This window comes from Carassius carassius, chromosome 17 (genome assembly GCF_963082965.1).
Source record: "Carassius carassius chromosome 17, fCarCar2.1, whole genome shotgun sequence".
Classification (NCBI taxonomy): Eukaryota; Metazoa; Chordata; class Actinopteri; order Cypriniformes; family Cyprinidae; genus Carassius; species Carassius carassius.
The window spans coordinates 1,778,934-1,798,684 of NC_081771.1; the positions used below are offsets into that span (position 1 = coordinate 1,778,934).

General features: G+C 36.2%; 1 protein-coding gene across 1 annotated transcript in view; it reads left to right on the forward strand.

The window, feature by feature from the left end:
- LOC132160715 (cadherin-22-like) overlaps positions 1-19,751 on the forward strand; it is a 207,984-nt gene that overhangs the window by 109,063 nt on the left and 79,170 nt on the right. Inside the window, exon 3 of the mRNA XM_059570374.1 lies at positions 6,186-6,480. Coding sequence (XP_059426357.1) covers positions 6,186-6,480 — 295 coding nt within the window. The remainder of the gene's footprint in view (positions 1-6,185; positions 6,481-19,751) is intronic.

Sequence of the window (19,751 nt, forward strand, 5' to 3'; positions counted from 1 at the left end):
TCATCGAAACAAAAGGCCTGTGTTTGCTGATGAGGTTTGGCCGTCGTCACCCGAAGTGCAGATGTCTAGACTCAAGTCTCTGTTGAGAATGTCACAAGGTTTTGTTTGCTGTTCATGCTGCAAAGAAAAATGTTAAATCATCAGACCCATAAAAATTAAGTTCATCAAAAGCCACACTTGAAGTTATCATTGATTGTTCATGGTTCATAGAGATGATAGTGCACTTATTTTGTGCTAGACTTTGACATAGTGTTCATAATGTTGGTAATCAGTAAGATTTTTTGTATTAGTTTTTATAATTTGGAAATTAGTGCTTTTATTGAGCAATGATGCATTCAATTGATCATAATTTACAGTAAAGACATTCACAATGTTACCAAAAATTATATTTCAAATAAATACTGTTCTTATGAACCTATTATTCATCTGTGAATCCTGAACAATAAAATGTAATAATGTTCCTGTGGCTCAGTGGAAGAGCATTGTGTTAGTAGTGCAAAAGGTTGTGGGTTTGATTCCCAGGGGAGCATATGTTAGGTAAACCTGAAAGCACTGTTATCGCGTTGGATAAAAGTGTTTGCTAAATGCATAAATGTAATCAGAAATGTTTCTTGAGCAGCAAATCAGCATGTTAAAATGATTTCTGAAGATCATGTGAAAGGTAAAGCTTGAAGAAATGATGCTGAATATACAGCTGCGCATCACAGAAATAAATGACACTTTACAAAATATTTACATTGAAAAAACATTTTAAGTTGTAATGATATTTCGCAATATTACTGTACTATATTTATTATAAAAAGAAAAAAAAATGAAGCATTTGTGAGCTTCTTTCAAAAACATTAAATGAATCTTCCCGACCCCAAACCTTTGAACTTTACTGTATGTTAGAAATAATTATAAGGAATAAAATATACCTGCAGCCCGCAATGCATTGAAACATATTATAACAGATTAGTCGAAGTGGGACTTTCTGAGCTGTGTGTCTGGTTTATTCGCTGGTGTCACAGTCCGTGTGCAGGAGCTGTTCATCAGAGGTGAGATATTAGGAGTGTCGGCTAGCTCCTTCACTGCGACTAGCGGCTAACAGGTTTGCTTTGTTAGCGTGTGACCTGAGAGGTGTTTGTTTCCAGAAGCTTTACTTTCACTGTTCCTCAGCGGAGGAATGATCTTCACAAGCCTCCAGAACATCTCACATCTTCTGAGGAGCCTTGATTTCTTCAGCTCTCAATCACTGTGTTATATGTGCGGATCATTTACATCTCATTTGACTAAAACTGATTATTGCAGATATAGAGTGATGACTGATATTCATATGCATTTTTACTGTAATAAAGATTTAATTTATTTACATTACAATACTTTTTGTCTATATAAATCAGCATCTGCACCAAATATTTTTGTAATTATTTAATTAAAATATTTTATATAAAATATATTGAATATCTCTTCTTATGTATTACTTTGAATTAAATTGAACTGCTTTAAGCTATGTGAGCCCTGATGCATTGAATATGATACCCATCAAAAGTATGTATGCAATCAAATAATATTTGTTATTTTGGTTCGATTAAATGTTCAATTTAAAAAAAAAGAAAGAAAAAAAAAAGCATTTTCCAGTTTAATTGCATGTGCATTTTGCATGCTTTCTAATCATACCATTAGTTTATCAACAATCTAATCACAAACTCTGCTGGAATTAATTGTGAACCAAGTCTACTTTGTGTAGTGCTAATTGCCGTCTGTGTAGTGTTCCAAAACAGTCACTTATCTCGGTTAGAAGATGCCTATGTAGACAGCAGGCAGCAAAGAAGCAGTAGTGTTTTTATCCTCAGGTATGCTCAAACTGTGTAGTGAAATGAAGCTGACTTGAGGACTGCAAAGTGATAGTATTTGGTTTAAGCCTCTTGTTAGGGAGTAAATGAAGTCAGAATAATCATATATTGCGAATGGCTGCAGAGTTTTGAAGACGAAAGCTATTAGCAAGCAATGCAGCATGACCTTTTGACCTCTCAAGTTAAATAACGGCACTTGTCAGGTAAAAGATGCATCTCTGTATCGCTGTGGCGTGTTTATTCTGCTTTCATTTCATTAGGGAAAATAGCAGAGTCAGAGCAAATCAAGAAGAGTCAGCAGATCTGATTATTATGTGTTGCGTTCCTAATTAAGGCAGCAGATGTGATGTTGATCATATGATCTCTGTATGCACTAATGTGCACAAAAGACTCCAGGAGCGCATCGTGTTTCAGTTTCTCCGATCAAACGCTCGCTGTGAGCAGACAGGAGGAGGATTTCTTATCCTCCAGCTCTCCAGATATTGCCAGTTTTCTTTGTCTTCCTGTTACAGAGTTTTTTTTTTATTACTGTTGAAATATTGATACACCGAAAAAGAGGATATTTCCAAGCGCATGTTTTATTCGACTGACGGAGGATTTGAAATGAGGAAAGAGGGCGGATAAAAAAAAAATGCAATACTGTAGGCCGGCTTGCGTTATTCCCATGTTTTACGACAAATACCTAATGAAAATCCCCACGGGGTGATAGAAGCTGCTGTTTAATTAAGAGTTTATCAAATATTTAACACGTCGATGATGGAGAGGGTGATTTCGCTCTGTCCACTGCTGTTTAGAAGACTTTCCAGACACATTATAATGTGGAACAGGCACAGACTGAAGCTAAAGAAACCCAAAATGTTACAGTCGACGGAGCATTACAACACTGCAGCGCTGCAGATACCTCTGCATTTCAATAGCTCACATCAGCCTTTCAGCATCAACATCTCCCTGCTGATAAAAAACAGCTCAAACCCGAATTAAAGAGCTATTTTTCTGCTGGTTGGATCTGGATTTGCAGAGTTTAAGCGCTGCCAAGCTCTCAAAACTTCTCTGAAAGCATCTAGTTAGACTGTCTTGGACTTTTAGTAGGAAATCCTATGAAATGTGAAGTTCTGTTTCCTTGGTTTCAGTCTTTTCGCATTGAAATATTATTCTTATTTTTATTTTTTTCTCAAATAAATGTCAAGAATAACTTTGATATTGTCAGTCATATTTCAAGATGAACACTTACTGGACATAATCAACTGACATTTGCTTTTTTATCCACACACACACACACACACACATATATATATATATATATATATATATATATATATATATATATATATATATATATACACGTATATTATAAAATAATAAAATCAGTGCGTCACAAAAATGATCACCGGGCTTTGTTGCATTATATGTATATGTCTCCATGCTGATAAAAATAAAATACCGCTCAAACAAGACTTAAAGACCATTTTTTGCTGGTTGGTTGTACATTTGCAGGGTTTAAAAGCTGCCAAGGTCTCAAAACTAAACAGCATCTATTCTAGACAGACCATCTTGAAGGTCTTATGAAATCCTATGAAATGTAGAGATATTTTCTTTCTTTGTTTTGTGTCTTTTTGCTGTGAAATCTTTACTGATTTTTATAAAGTAATCCTAAGAATAAAATATGATCATCAGGCTTCTGAGGTGATCTCTCAATCATCATTTTATTGCATTGCATTGTTTCAGCATCAACACCTCCCTGGTCATAAAAAAATAATAATACAAAATATTGCTGAAATCAGATTTAAAGACCATTTTCTGATTATTTGATCTAGATTTGCAGGGTTTACCAAATGGCAAGTGCCCAAAACCACTCGAAAATCATCAAGAAAGAGCGTCTTTCAGGTTTATTAGGACATTTTTTGAGATTTGTTTTACATTACATTTAGGATCAGAATTTCATTTAACTTTTTTTCCATAAAAAAATATCAGCATCTGCACCAAATTGCATATTGTTGCTCAGTTTTAGTAAAGTTGAGCTCCTCATTCTAACTATTGAGTTTTTGCTGGTTGGGTCTGGATTTGTGAAAATATATTGTCCGATGACGTACTACCATCGTTGTGTGTTTAAAAAATCTCTAAGCTGAGGTTTAGTTTGAAAGTTAGATTTGTTTCTTTGTTTTGTTTGTTGGACCCCAGAATGCCTCCAAACTTCTCAATCAGGCTGGACTTTTCTAAATAAAGAGCCTCCGGCAGGCTGTGTTTCCAGAGCACCACCTCCCTAAAGCTCTGAACTGACGGCTTCATTACTGATCCAGGGATGAAGGGAAAGGATTGTTATAGTCAGCCAAAAGTGATTGCTTTGGGTGAAAGACACTTAAACCCTCCAGAAACCCCAGACAAACTTTAAACCATAAACTGAAGCACAGAATTAGCAGTTTTCCAGACACCAGAATATTTAAAGTGTTGTTCGCAACCCATTAAACTTCTATAATGTGATGTGTTTCAGTGTGAAATAGGATGTTTAATGGGAAAACAAATGCAGGGCAGGAATTACATTTATGCATCATGAATTAGTCTGCAAGGCCTATAAACCTGTTGAGTTTGAAGGCTTTATACAACTTTTTTCTTTTCTTTTCTTTTTTTTTTTTAAATGAGTTAAAACTTTTTTTTAGTTACTTTATAATATATATATATATATATTTATTATAATTATTATTAAATTTTTATTTGAAATAGTATTAATATTAAAGTATTATTTAAAACGATTAAATTTAAAATATGTAAAAACAGAAACATTATTCATATTAATAAGTCACAATAGTATTATTTTTTTATTATATAAATTAATATTATTTTATCTGTCTGTAAAGTCTTTGAAGGCTTTCTAAAAAAAATTCTTCAATTGAGTTCAGAGTTAAAAACTTTTTTCAAACAAGTTAAAAGCTTTCTTTTTTTGGGGTTAAAAAAATAATTAAATTAAAAATAATTACAAAAGTATTAGTGTGTCAAATATTTATATTACATAAATAAGCAGACACACAAAATAAGTTACATTAAATAAATAAATGCATTTTTATTAATATGCTAAATAGAAATTTATAATGCTATATGTCAGATTTAAATGCAAATTTATTGCATTAAAATTAAAATTTGAATTGCAATTCTAAATTCTGTTTCCTACCTCAATTCAAATTCAATTCCGGTGCAGTTATTTAATTGGAATGGAATGTCATTCAGTTCTGAATGGAGTTAAATAATCACTGAATGAATCTTTCACAATAAGAGCAGGAATATGTATTAGGAAGTAAATAAGGGTGTTTCTTCTTTTTTATTTTTGAGGTGTTTTTAGGACTGTCTGCAGATTGTTTTGTAGCAGATGAAATGCATTTGTTCAGGCCTTGTAGTCAATATCCGTGTTCTGTACATTGGTTGCCATAGTAATGAGTAAGTGTGGAAAGAGAGGATGGAAAACTGGGAATTGTGCCATTCATCATGACAACTCGCCATTTAACTTAACTGTGCTGTGTACTCAAACCATTCACTCATTCGCTTAGCAAATGCATTTTTAATTTTAATTCAAACTCTATGCAAAATGTATGTTTGTAAAATGTATCGCGTTTTATGTTGCTTTAAAGTCTCACAGGTGTCCAATTCACAATTCCCAAATTAGAATTGAATTTGATTTCACAAACAGGAGTAGTTTGTGATGTAATAAATGTGAAATATTTCTAGAAATATTATTTATTAATAAGAAATGTTGTATTGTCCAGAAAAGATCTGGATATTTTATAGAATTGTTATTATTTTTTACTACACTATTATTATTATTATTATTATTATTATTATTATTATTATTATTATTATTGTTGTTGTTGTTGTAATTATTATTATTATTATTATTATTTTATAATGTAATTAATAGTAAATATCAAACTTTTCCAGACAGTTTCTCTCTCTCTCTCTCTCTCTCTCTCTCTCTCTCTATATATATATATATATATATAATTTTATATATAATAATAATTTATATATAATAATTTTAAAGTTACAAAGTTGCCTTAAACCGATCTAATGGATTTTTGTGGTTGTTGCAGTATGGTTCTGATAGCTTTATATTAAATCAGAAGTAAAACGGCATTAGTCAAAAATGATGTACTTTTTCAAGTTTTGTAGCTTGTTTTGGACTAATGAAATTCCTCTATTGTTTGAGCGTTTAATTTCTATGCATTACAATTGTTTTTTCGTCATTCCATTTTTAAATTTACATTTTCATTGTTTCGGATACTTCAGATACTATTCAGATACAGAACATGTCCACTGTATCCATTACATCCAGACTGGATTCCTGAACTCTGCTTTAATCCACAGATCCATTCAGACTCTGATGGAGGCAACGGCTCTATAAAGTACACCATCTCTGGAGAGGGAGCAGGGACTGTCTTCATCATAGACGAGGTCACGGGCGACATCCACGCCACCGAGCGTCTGGACCGAGAGGAGAAGACCTTCTACACCTTACGAGCTCAGGCACGAGACCGTCTGACCGACGCACCGCTGGAACCCGAGTCTGAGTTCGTCATCAAAGTCCAGGACATCAACGACAGCGAGCCCAAGTTTCTAGAAGGTCCTTACATCGGGAGTGTGGCCGAGCTGTCTCCAATCGGTAAGAGTTACGCTCTATTTATACGCTTCTAAAATCGTAGGATATTGTAAATAAGAGCTGTGTATATCTGTACACTGTGTGTTCAGATCAGTGTTATATTTAATGTCATTGATCAGGCTTATTATATTTAAATTGATTTAAAACCTAAACACTATTTGTAAAATTTCAATCTAATTTAAAATAAATGTCAATATTATTTGTTAATAAGAAATGTTTTAACTGCTATCTGTACAATCTATTGTTATTTGAATCTATGAAAAAAAGTTACCTGAGATAACTTTATTTCTTTATTAATTTAATTATTTAGCTAAACTAAAATAATAATAACTTAAAACAACTATTTTAGTTTATCTTGATGTACTAACGTTACTAATACTGCAATTAAAAACTGTTAAAACTATATAAACATAAAAAAACCTATGACAAAAAAGACAAAATATACAACAGAATAGCTAAAACTTTAACAAAACATTTGAATGAAAACAGAAAATATTAAAATAAAACTAAATTAAAATTATTAATAAAAACTAACAGTATCTACCAGTTCCCTATCTGTCGGTCACTACGAGTTATGTCGAACGACATATGGGGTCTCACTTGGGAGGCCAATCATCTCTGAGTTTAAGAGAAAATGCCACTGAAAATTGGCTAGTGGATTTAACATACCTGAGCCACTCCCCGTGCCAACAGGTATAAATAGGGCGACAGGTGCATCCACTCATTAGATTTTTGCTTCAGAGCCGAGTTTTTGTATGAAAGCTGTTTTACTCCACAGAACCATTCATCTGCTGTGTGTCGGGAAGCTGTTCTGGTTGGCGGTACTGCACAAACAGTGGTGTCCCTTTCACTGATTCCCCTGGGCGCTTCACCTAAGAGAGCAGATTTCCTAATGAGCAAATCACGGACAATTCGCGTCTTTTAAAAAAAAATGGCCACGAGCGTTTTCTTCCGTGTCTGGGCATTCAGCACGCTGAAGGCGCGTTCGTGGATGGTTTATGCACGCAGTGCGTGTGTGACCATGGCAACGCTGCGATCGCGTCTCTCCTTTCTTAAAGGGAAATGAGCAGACCCCTCTGTCGCTACCCATTCTGGTTTCTCTGCCACGAGCAGAGGACTGCCGGCTAGTGCTCTGGGAGATTTGAAGGTGACAGTGAGAGCTTGCTATTGACCTCTGTGGATGAAGATTCTGCGGAGCTGCCCACCTCGGGTGTTGTTGCCACTGCCGAATTGGACCCAGAGTTGACAGCCGTGCTTGCCCGGGCAGCTGTGAGCATCAGGATGGAGGTGAATGCACCGGCCAGCCCTGAGTGCTCATGACTGTTCGATTGGTTCTCGGTGTAGAGCGTGGCTCACAGCCGCGTTTTGCTCTGGTTCCTTTCTTCCCGGATGTGCATGGGGAAGTGATGTAGTCGTGGCCCTTTTTACGGCCGGAAGCAGTTCATTTAATTCCTCCGTCCTCACTAATGCAAATAAATGCACAGACAGTATTTAACTGAACAGAGATGACATCACTGAATTCAATGATGAACTGCCTTTAACTATCATTTTGCATTATTGACACACTGTTTTCCTAATGAATGTTGTTCAGTTGCTTTGACGCAATGTATTTTGTTTAAAGCGCTATATAAATAAAGGTGACTTGACTACCCTCGATGGCGGGGCAGCTAGGGGTGCGTCGACATTCCCCAGCAGGAGAGTGTGATTGCGGTGCACTTGTGTACAGTGCTGCGGGCCAAGCTGCCTTTGCCCTGCATGCCATGGCTATCCTGCAAACTCACCAAGCCAAGGCTTTAACAAATGCACGAGGGTAGAACCAACCCGAGGTTGATGCAGGAGCTGCGCACAGCGACTGACCTCATCCTTCCGGGTGACGGAAGTCGGGAAGGCGATGTCCACTCTGGTGGTCCAGTAGTGCCGTTTCTGGTTTAGCCTGGTCTGTATGAGAGACGTTGACAAAGTGCACTTTCTCGACACTCCCATCTCCCAGGCTGTCCTGTGTGGCGACACTGTCAGGGGCTGTGCCCAGCAGTTCCTGACAGAACAACAGCAGACTGAAGCCATACAGCACATCTCACCCCGACGTGACACCACTCCCTTCTGAGACCAGGTGGTGAACCTGCACGCACTGCCCCTGATGGAGGCAGATCCAGCGTTGCTGTGTCCCGTAAGAGCGCTTCATATATACGTGGACCGCACCCAGAGCTTCAGAAGCTCTGAGCAGCTCCTTGTCTGCTTTGGAGGTCAGCAGAAGGGGAAGGCTGTCTCCAAGAAGGGGTTGGCCCACTGGATAGTGGATGCCATCGCCTTGGCATACCATTCCCAAGGCGAGCCGTGCCCCCTGGGGGTGAGGGCCCACTTCACACGGAGTGTGGCCTCCTCCTATGCACTGGCGCACGGTGTCTCTCTGGCAGCCATTTGTCGAGCTGCGGGCTGGGCGACACCTAACACCTTTTCGAGGTTCTACAACCTTCGTGTAGAGCCAGTTTCTTTCTGTGTGTTGGGTAACAGGTAATTGCCGGGAAGAGCTGGCTGGGTGTCACGCTTGCTGCACCATTCCCCATAACACGGGGATGAGAGCACCTTTCTTCTCCCAGTAGAGTTCCCCAGTTGGCATACCCTTGTCGAGCATCCTCCAGCACCCTCGCTGGTCAGACTAGGCGGAGCAGTCTGTTTCCAGGCCCAGTACTGGTGTAAGCATGCCCGGAGCTCCGGTCAGCCCCTGTACTGGGCTAGGTGTCCATATGGCTTGATTCCCTACAGGTAATCCCATATGTGTATTCTTCCACGGTAAGGTTTCCCTCTTGTCAAACCCGTGTCTTCCCTTGACAGACCCGTTCTGTCAGTCTCTTCTGGCAGCTGTTCCATCCCTACTTTAAGGTAGGACCTGCCTCAGAGACCCTTTCCATATGTAGTACTGCCCCCTGGGTCAGTCCATATCAGTATCTCCACATGTCACCTCCCTACGGGTAGGATGTGGTCTCCATAGCGGCCTGTTCCTAGGCTCACTTTCCCATTGTCTTGCCAAGCTGAAAGAACAAATAGGGAAGATTTGAAGCAATCTTTCACCGAAGGTTGAAATCCCTTCCACTAACTTTGTGTGGGAGGAACACCAGTGTGGCCTTCTCCAGTAGCGATGTACCCACACTCTGGCCCCTTCGGTACCAAGGTCAGTGAATTTGCGCTGGAGCTTTGGGAAGGTTACGACCTTAAGTGTAGCCGTTGTGGCACACCACGTCTTGCCAACAATTGCAGCCCCACAGGGTTGTGATGGTGTTCAGGTTGTGGCATTTTTCATAGGACACCATATGTCATTCGACATAACTCGTAGTGACCGACAAATAGGGAACGTCTCGGTTACGTACGTAACCCTCGTTCCCTGATGGAGGGAACGGAGACGTTATGTCCCCATGCCACAACCTTGAACCGGTCGCTGTTGCCGGTACATGTTCTCGGCTCCTCAGCGTAAAACCTAATGAGTGGATGCACCTGTCGCCCTATTTATACCCGTTGGCATGGGGAGTGGCTCAGGTATGTCAAATCCACTAGCCAATTTTCATTGAGTTTCTCTTAAACTCAGAGATGATTGGCCTCCCAAGTGAGACCCCATATGTCGTTCGACATAACGTCTCCGTTCCCTCCATCAGGAAACGAGGGTTACGTACGTAACCAAGACGTTATTTTTATATATTTTTTTATTTTTTTATTTTTTATTCATTTATTTTTGTTTTTTATTAAATTCATTGTTTTTTTATAAACAAAATAAATAAACAGGATGTACAGTGTAGATTTACTATAAGAAATATCAAGTATTTCTACAAATATTATTTAATAATAAGCAGTGTTTTAACAGTTTTAATCTATAGAAATTTTAATTTAAATAATTTATTAATTAAACAATACAAAGTAATGTAAATATTATATTAAATATTAAATGGCATTACAATGAAAATAAATAAATAAATATAGTTTCATGTTGGAAAAACATTTTTCATTTCAGTTTTTTTTTGTTACATTTTCATTTCATTTTAGTTTATTTTTTATTTTTTTATTTGTTTATTATTTGTTTGTCTGTGTAGTTTTTTCAAATTAAGTTTTAGTTTTAAGTTTATTTAGTTTTACTTATTTTAGCACTTAAACTAAACAAAAATGAGAAATGTTGCCCTTGCTACTAGCTGAAACAAAAGTTATGATTTATATTTTTATATTCAATATAATATTTCTAATTTATTTATTTATTTACTTTTATAATTATAATTGTTTAATGGTTTTATTTTCAGCTAACAGTAGTAATAACACTGGTTCAGATCACAATTTAAAATGCAAGTACATTTAGCATCCTCCAAGACCCAACAGAGAGTAGTTCTCTCCTTCAGATTTGAACAGATTCTTGCTGAGTGATGACATGATGCAAACCCAACAAACATGGTGCATTTTGCTCCTGTTCTTATTAATATATTTTCATTATTCAGAGGCTCAAAACAGATGCATAGAATAGATTTTTGAACATTTTTGCTTTTGCAGTGTGGTTATCCTACCAAAAAAGTACCATAGTATTTTTAGAAGTACCATATAAATGTCAAAATACAGCATTGTTGGGATCTGAAACAACTGTACAATGACCCATTACAGTGTTTCTTGGATCAGGTGTAAAGCTGGTGTAAAGGTGTGAAGCTCTTATGTGTGTGTTTGTGGATATAAAACATTTTTAAATGCAGGTTACAATAATGTAATCACTGCAGCGCTGCACGGCTGTGAACTTCCTGATTGAAATTCATTCCTGCTTCCTCAGCACATCGACGGCAGCCTCTCGCTGATTATTGACATGCAGAAGAGAGAGAGAGAGAAATATGAGCTCCCTGTAGGCTTCTCCACCTTTCAGTCAAATTACACATTAAAGAAGTGTGGACTTCATGTTTTATACATTGAACAGCGGCGGCTGTAATGAAATAACGCCTCTGCTTAGTCAAGCAGTTCCTGTTTGTTTTCTGCTTCTGTTTGAGGTCCTGGACAGAACGAGCATTAATGGTCTTACTGTTACAGCCTCGGCAAGAAGGTCAGTGTTACTCGGCCAAACAAACTCACCGGCGTATTTTCGTTTAAGTGCATGAAGAATTACTGTATAATAAGAGAATCTATAGAGTATATAACACCTTTTACAGTAATGCCAAACTATATAAAATAGCTAAATGCGTAGTTTTCTTGTTAGTAAAATAATGGTTAAAGTCAATATCAGATTATGTTGCTATATACAAAGAATTCAGCTATTTATTTATTTTTCTGCAAAAAGTCTATTGAGCTTATCAAGGCTGCATATATCTGATTAAAATTCAGTATGAATTTGTAATATTGTGAAATATTATTAAAATTAAAAATGCCTGTTATTTTAAAATGAAATTGATTTTTGTAACAACAGTGCTAAATTTTCAGCATTGTTACCTCCAGCCATGATCCTTCAGAAAATCTTAATTATTCCCAGAAATGTACATCATTAATTGCCATTTCTTTTTTATGTATTTTTGTAATCCAGAAATGACCTAAATAACCAATAAAAAAATCCAAAAAGTGTAAATAAAATTAAAAACAGAAGATATAAAAATAAAAGCTAATTTTAAATATTAATAAAACAAATTATAATAATATGTAAATTATAAGAAAAAAACCTGTCATTGATATACAGTAATATTTAGTAATATTTGGAATTAGTTATTTTTTTACATTTTTATTTGGCCTTTATTTTGTTTTATTTGCTATTATTAGAAATGAAATAAACATTTAATGGGAAAAATAATTATAAATAAATAAATAAATGAATTCGTGTAATAGCTAAAAAAATATAACATGGTAAATTTGTAAATACTGTAAGCATAATGTTCTCACTTGCAAAACTCATTTCAGGCGTGTGCAAACTTTTAATTGGTCGTGTACGTTCATTAATAGCACACGAATCTGAAGCCAGGCCTGGCTCACGCTTCATATTAAACTCGACTGCTCCTCTCGATCTGACATAAAGAGCTGCAGTAATTTTCCAGCCACAGAGCTTTAAGTGACCGGCTAACGGGTGGCCGCACGTAACCGAGCTAATTGTCCCGCAGCAGACAGAGCTAATTTAACGACATGTTGCGCGCAGTCGCTTTCCAGCAAACTTGACTTGTAGATGTGTGAACAACTGATCTAATAAGCAGCACTGTCTTACCACTCCGCCAGAGAGAATTCAGCAATAATCATAAAAAAAGTAATCACGGACGAGCCCCAGGCATATTTATTTTCACTTAACGCCTTTGTCATTTTACGCCTCTCTTTCTTTCTCTCTCCAGTGGCTTCGCTGATACTCAAGGCCTTTAGCGCGCTGTCGAAGCCAAGTCACATTTGCTTGCATATTATCCACACTATATATGCTCGATGCTGGCTAACCCCGAGATGAGCTGCAGAGAGGGACAAAACACCCCCTGCTAATCACATCAGTCTGAAATCACTCCAGCACGAGTATAGCTTTTGTCTATCTATGTTTGTTTTTCAAAAAATTTGACATTGGTTTGTGAAATATGTATACTGTGGCTGTATTTGCTGCATTAAAGGGTCAAATTACATACACAACTCATTCATGGTGTCTAATAAAACAGCACGATTGTAAGTGAAATGCAACACAGTAGAAATATTTTCCTCAATATTTCATTTTTTCAGTCTGACTATTGTTTGTTTGGAGTAAAGCTATCTGTGAATAATTAAACCAAATGCATCTCTTCCCTTCCTCCATTTGTGAGAGCCAGAGTAACGTTTTAAATATTTATGCTTCGGCAAAGCCTTGCCCACAGTTTCAGACCTCTTCAGATGCATGCAAAAATAATATGATGCATGTTCGTGTTGTGCAACAGATGTCTAACCGTGGTTTTAGAGGAAATGTTCAGAACCCCTTTGAATGATTCACCAATATGGTTTCTGCCAGTGTCAGATAATAGACACACAAAGCTGGCGGCACCATAATATTCACAAGAGATTTGCATTTTCAGAAGGAAATAACAGAGCAGGCGGCAGTAGAACAATGTTGAACTTTTTGGGTGACTTAAGGATCCAGGCTTTAGTTCTGCATCAGTGCTGCTTTGTAATTATCCTGAATGACATGAAGGTACATGTGTTTGTGGCGTACAGTCTTGTACTATGACATGTGACAAAAGTGCGGCTTGTGGTGGAGAGCTTTGATTGAAAGGTTGTGTCACTGGGTTTGAACTCCAGCGATCTGACGTCTGAACTGATTTGATCTGTGTTGACTGTGTTCACACTTTTGTACCTTTTTAATGAAATGTATCTAAATGCAGGGTATTCAAAAATGCATTATGAAATGAATAGGTTTCATTTGCACCGTAGTTTTTATTTGATTTACTTGAATTTTGCAATGCATTGTGAGAGTAGTTGATTTTAGTAGTAATATTATTTTAGGTCACAGTTATTTTTTAGTACATCTAAAAGCATAAAATTACATTGAGGTATCAAACAGTGCATTATAATATTGCACAATAGTTTTTGGTTCAGTTTGAGGTTTAGAATTCTTTAAACGAGTTGGACTTGAAAAAATCTGGAATCAAGGTCGCTTGTAAACATGGACACCCACTGCAAGGTACAACTTTTTAATAAAGTGCCAGAGAGTGTTTAAAGAAGGACACCAGAAGAAGATATGAGGTATTTCATAGCTGGGAACGCTTAATTCAAACGGTCACATTCTGAGAGGAGAGGAGAAATGGGGCGTTCTGGTCTATTTTAAACAGATTGCCTTTAAATATTCCAAATGAAAATGATTCTGCTTTTACTCTGTGTTAAATTGAATAAAATGGGATTAATATCTAATCCTCCTCTGTGTTTAGATTTTGAGATTTGCTGTGGATGCATCAGCCTCGATCCTTCTGCAGTCTGCTGGCTTTTGATATCATAAACTTCTGCTTTTTGATGTCTGCTTAAAGGAATATTTCAGCATGACATTAAAATTTTGCCATTCATTCATTAACAGAATATTTAGCAGAATGTCCAGCAGCCATGTTTTTAAACATGTTTTTAACCCCATCAGTTAATTCTTTTACACTTAGTATCTTATTTTTATTTTTTTCTCTATTTTTAATCTCTAGTATACTTTCATTTAAAAAGTTGTCTTGCACTCACTTTAACAGTTTTAATGACCGTAAACAATTAAATGATTACAAATGTTAAGACAAAATAGTGCCCAATGTTATAATTAATACATATAACATTATGCAGTTGAAACATATTTGTAAATCATACAGGTTAAGATTTCAGCACTCAAATAATATGGCATAGTTTATTAGTAACTATTTACGTTTTTTTTTTTTTTTTTTTTTTTTACATATAATTGTTAGATTGATATCATTATCAAGGCTCAATAATTATAGTATAGTTTATTATCAACTATTTTCATCTTTTTGATTTTATTTATTATTTTATTATTTATTAATATAATTTATTTTATTATTTATTAAACGGTAATAATGTTTTCAAATGAACTCAAATTGTTCAATTAGTGTAAATCCGGTTAGTGTGAAAATAATAGCATGTATGTAGTTAAAAACATTACTTGCTGTGGAACAGGCAATATGTAATATATATATATATATATATATATATATATATATATATATTTATATATATATATATATATATATATATACATACAGGGGCGTAGGAGCCATTATACGTGAGGGGACATTTCAAAATCTAAGTTTTGTCCCCCTCACTATTTCCCAATGTCAGATTTTGTTTTGCATTGCATGCCTATCTCTGCCGATTTCAGAGTCTCCAAATTAATCCATTCTGAAACTTTTAAATGCATATTTAGTTTTTTAAAAACAAAATTATAGGCTTAAGTGCAGGTTCCGAAAGTTGGTAGTTTTGTCGCTATGGTTACACACACACACGCACCGTTGGCGGTGCGCTCAAAGTCTGTCAGTTGTGCAGTTACCCAAAATCTCCTGAATGAAGTTAAAACCCATCGTGTCACTGGATGAAATAAAATCGACTAGCAAAGACACAACAGGCCGCCTTATAAACGAGTGTGTGGAGGATATTGTCATTTCGCCGTAAGGTTTTGCGTCATCATAGACTGTATAAAAACAGGGCGTAATTTATTTATAAGGAGGGCAACACTCCAGTCCAAAAGGTGGCGCTAATGCACATAAAACGGTTTATTTTATGTATGCTTCGGCAGCCAGTGTTTATTTCTTGTATGTAAATGTAACCAACCGTAACATAGTAGAAAAGAAAAACGTGGAAGTAAAAATACTAAAAATAAATACTGATCAGTGATAACATATTTTTGGGGGTTTTGTGTGCATTTTGGCGGTTTTTGAACCATTTTTGGGCTGGAATACATCAGCTGGATCTGCCAAATTTGGACGGTTGATTTTAACGTTACAACCGAGTGCCAACCTCCCGCTCTTTCTCGTGAGGCCAATAAGGAAGTGACTAAAACTGCAATTCATCGACTGGCCGCTTGAGGCTGGCTGGCTTTATAACTCATCCGTTTAAATTATATTAAGACTTAAAGTTCTGCATAATTAAGGGCGTGGCCACTTGAGTGACAGGGAGATTGCCGCTTGCTGACACTGCCGTCGCGCTAGGTGGGCGTGGCTACAGCAACTAGCTCCCGCCTTTTTGCCCATTTTTGATTGTCCGGGAGAGTCGCGCGGTGACGCGCTGCCAAGCTGGCGACGGCCCGCTCTACACACTTTAGGCTTCAAAAACTCTCTTCAGTAGTCTACGGGTGACCTCACGGACACTACGTCCATATTTTTATACAGTCTATGGTTACAACTAACGTTAAACAACAATATTATTCACAGACGCACTTTGTATTTGAGGTAGGAGTAGGCTAATTCAGCCGATGAAATGGCAGATTGCTGGTTTTCAGTTTGATCATTAGTTTTATTGTATTTTTAAAAACTGTCAAATTTAGCCAACTTAGAAGCAAATGTTTTAATTTTATGTTGTGTAAAACAGGCAAATGATAACTAATTAGCTAATGTGAATTCAATGTGCCATTGATACGTGTCCATAAACTATGTAGAAGTAACATTAGTCAAAATGTTCACACAGAGATGAGTATCCTACAATACTTTAAGAGGAAGAGGACAGAGGAGAATGAGCTTGCAAGTTGTATGGATAGCTACATACAGTATATTCTAAAATTCACATAGTAAAAGTACTCTAGATCAGTAAAATTAGGCCAACGGCATGTCATCAGAGTTTGCAACCATTTCTGTGTCCTCAAACATGTTACTTTCCTAGACAGGAGATGAAGAGACCACAGAACAGGGAGAGTTAGGTCCAAGTGAGAAACAGGTAATGGGAATATGACAGAATGCTAATTTTTTTAAAGAATACATGGGAACTGTGTCCAACTAATTTAACTAGTTGTTGTTATGATTACCGTATTTTCCTGACTATAAGTCACACTTTTTTTCATAGTTTGGCTGGTCCTGCGACTTATAGTCAGGTGCGACTTATTTATCAAAATTAATTTGACCTGAACCAAGAGAAATGAATCAAGTTAAAACATTGCCGTCTACAGCCGCCAGAGGGCGCTCTATGCTGCTCAGTGCTGCTCAGTGCTCCTGTATCCTACACTGAAGACATAGAGTGCCCTCTCGCGGCTGTAGACGGTAATGTCTTCTCTTGGTTCTAAATAAATGCAACTTATTGTCCAGTGCAACTTATGTTTTTTTCCTTGTCATGACGTATTTTTGGACTAATGCGACTTATATTTAGGTGCGACTTATAGTCCGAAAAATACGAATATATATTTAAATGTAAAAATAGTTTATCGCTGGAGCTTTATAATGAAAAGCTACACAGGGCCCTTTGAAATCCTTTTTTTAATTCCAATTTTGTCAGATTCTGTGATATTCTACATTTAACAGCTTAAACCTTTACTGCATTGCGTTTACTGTAGTGGTCCACAGATATTGGCTTTTTGATGGCCGATGCCGAAATCATAGAGAGCAGGGTGGCTGATGGCTGATATAAAGCCGTTTTATATATATATATATATATATATATATATATATATATATATTCATCAATATTTAATAAATTAGAAAACAAATGTTCAGTAGAAATGAGCATTTAAGTGCTTAAAAATCTGGGGAATTTCCCCCGAACCCCCCCTGGCATATACTGCCCCCCCCAGGTTCAAAATCGCTCATACGCCCCTGTATATATATATATATATATATATATATATATATATATATATATATAAAAATATATATATATATATATATATATATATTACAGAAATATCATCTGTTTTGTTTGCAGTATATGCTGACAAAATAAAATAATAAATAATAATAAATAAATAAATAAATAAAAACGGTAGAAAAAATTAGAACTCAGGAATTGCATGCAGTTTTTAAACAGAAATACTGAAATAATATTTGCTTGCAATTTTTACTTTTGGGGGGGGGGGGGGGGATCTAATATAATACAGTCAAAAAAAAATAAAAATCTTTTCCATAGTCTAAATGCACAGAAATGTTATATGCAACTCAAATCTAGTTCAACGATATTTTCCTGTGCAAAACTCACCAACTTTAAAAAGTTAAATTTCATTGCACAATCGCAATAGTGATGGTAGCGAAACATGTTTGCCCAATAAAGCATCCTGGATGGAAACTGTTTAAGTACTTTGTCAAAGTGGATGAAAAATATCCTACGTACTGTAAATCCTTATGGGACTTCCTCGAAGATCTCTACAGTGGCCCATTGACTTTTATGACACAACATTACCCAGCTCTTTATTTTTCTTCAGTCTCTGCTCATATCTAAGCGCGTGGTCTTTATTTTTAAGTGGGCGAATGAAAAGTGAATCAGGTGTTGAGATGGTGACAGGAATAACTTTTCACGTGAAAACACTTTGGCTTTTATGGGAGCACTAAACGATTGATAATGTGGAGTGATTTGGGCGACTCTGACGGGGTTAAATAAAGGAGAAAGCGAGCGGCGGATACAAATCTTTGTTAAAGAGCTGTCAGTCAGTGGTCCTGCATGACTTCACCTCTCCTGACCATCTGCTCCAGTGCCTCGGCTGCCAGCGTTAAACACACATCACGTGGGTCATTCCTGTTACCCAGCGCCTTATGAATCCTGCAGCTTTTATCAATATGTGTGTGATATCGTTTAAGTGTTTCTATGAAAACTCTCTCTAATTATGACTTTGATAATGACTCGCACAATAGCAAGAGCTGAGGATAACCGCTGCCCAGTAAAGGATTGACCGTTATATGAAGTTGATTTTCATGTTATTAAAGAAGTTTTTATATTGTTATACTGATTTCTGTGATTTTATAAAGCCGGATGAATTGTTTTAGTGTGACACAAACTAACTAATCCATCAAATCCATTCATCCTTAATAATGTTTCTGCTGTTGATTTCTCAGACATGACGCCACTTCATGGAGACTGGCTTTTTTTTTTACCTTTAAAGGATTTACAAATGAATTTAAAACATTACATATTATTAAAACAAGAAAAATTTAGTTTGAAGCATTTTGACAAGAGACTGACTAAATATAGTTACAATATATATATATTGTGTGTGTGTGTGTGTACAGTATATACTCCAGTAAAAATTATAATGTATTATTTTTCATTAATGACAGTTTTTTAATGACAATTTTTATTTTATTTTATTAAAACCAGCCTAATAATTAAATCAGCTATTGACAGTTATATGATCAATGTGCTAAATTGAAAATGCACTCATTAAAATAATGTCACAAAGGAAGTAAAGCCTTTTGCATTATGCCAAATATTATGTAGACTTTTTGAATATTGGAGCACAATATTATATTTTTGGTCCAAAATAAAATAACATCTATCAGTTTTTCTTTTCAGAAGTTGGACTACTAAATAATATGAATTTAAATTGTATCAACATATTAAGATATTAATGGGACATGGAAATGTTTTCAAGTGCATTTATGCATTAATCTTACTGGCGGCGAGGGATGAGGAGGCAGCGGCTCTGAAAATCCAGTCTTCTTTAAGGCCGGGCTCATTAAAATAAATTTTGCTTTAGAGCTTCGTGTCCTCTCATATCTTAGCGTATGCATTTTTCATTGGCTATTTACAGTGCTGTTGGCTTCTCCTGCTTCTGAACAGCTTCCTTCGGCTCTTCCATGAACAGCTCTTCATCTCAAACCTTCTGGGTTGTAGATTTTCAAACAGACGTCATCTGATCAAAGATCAGCTAGTGGGTTAATCTCACG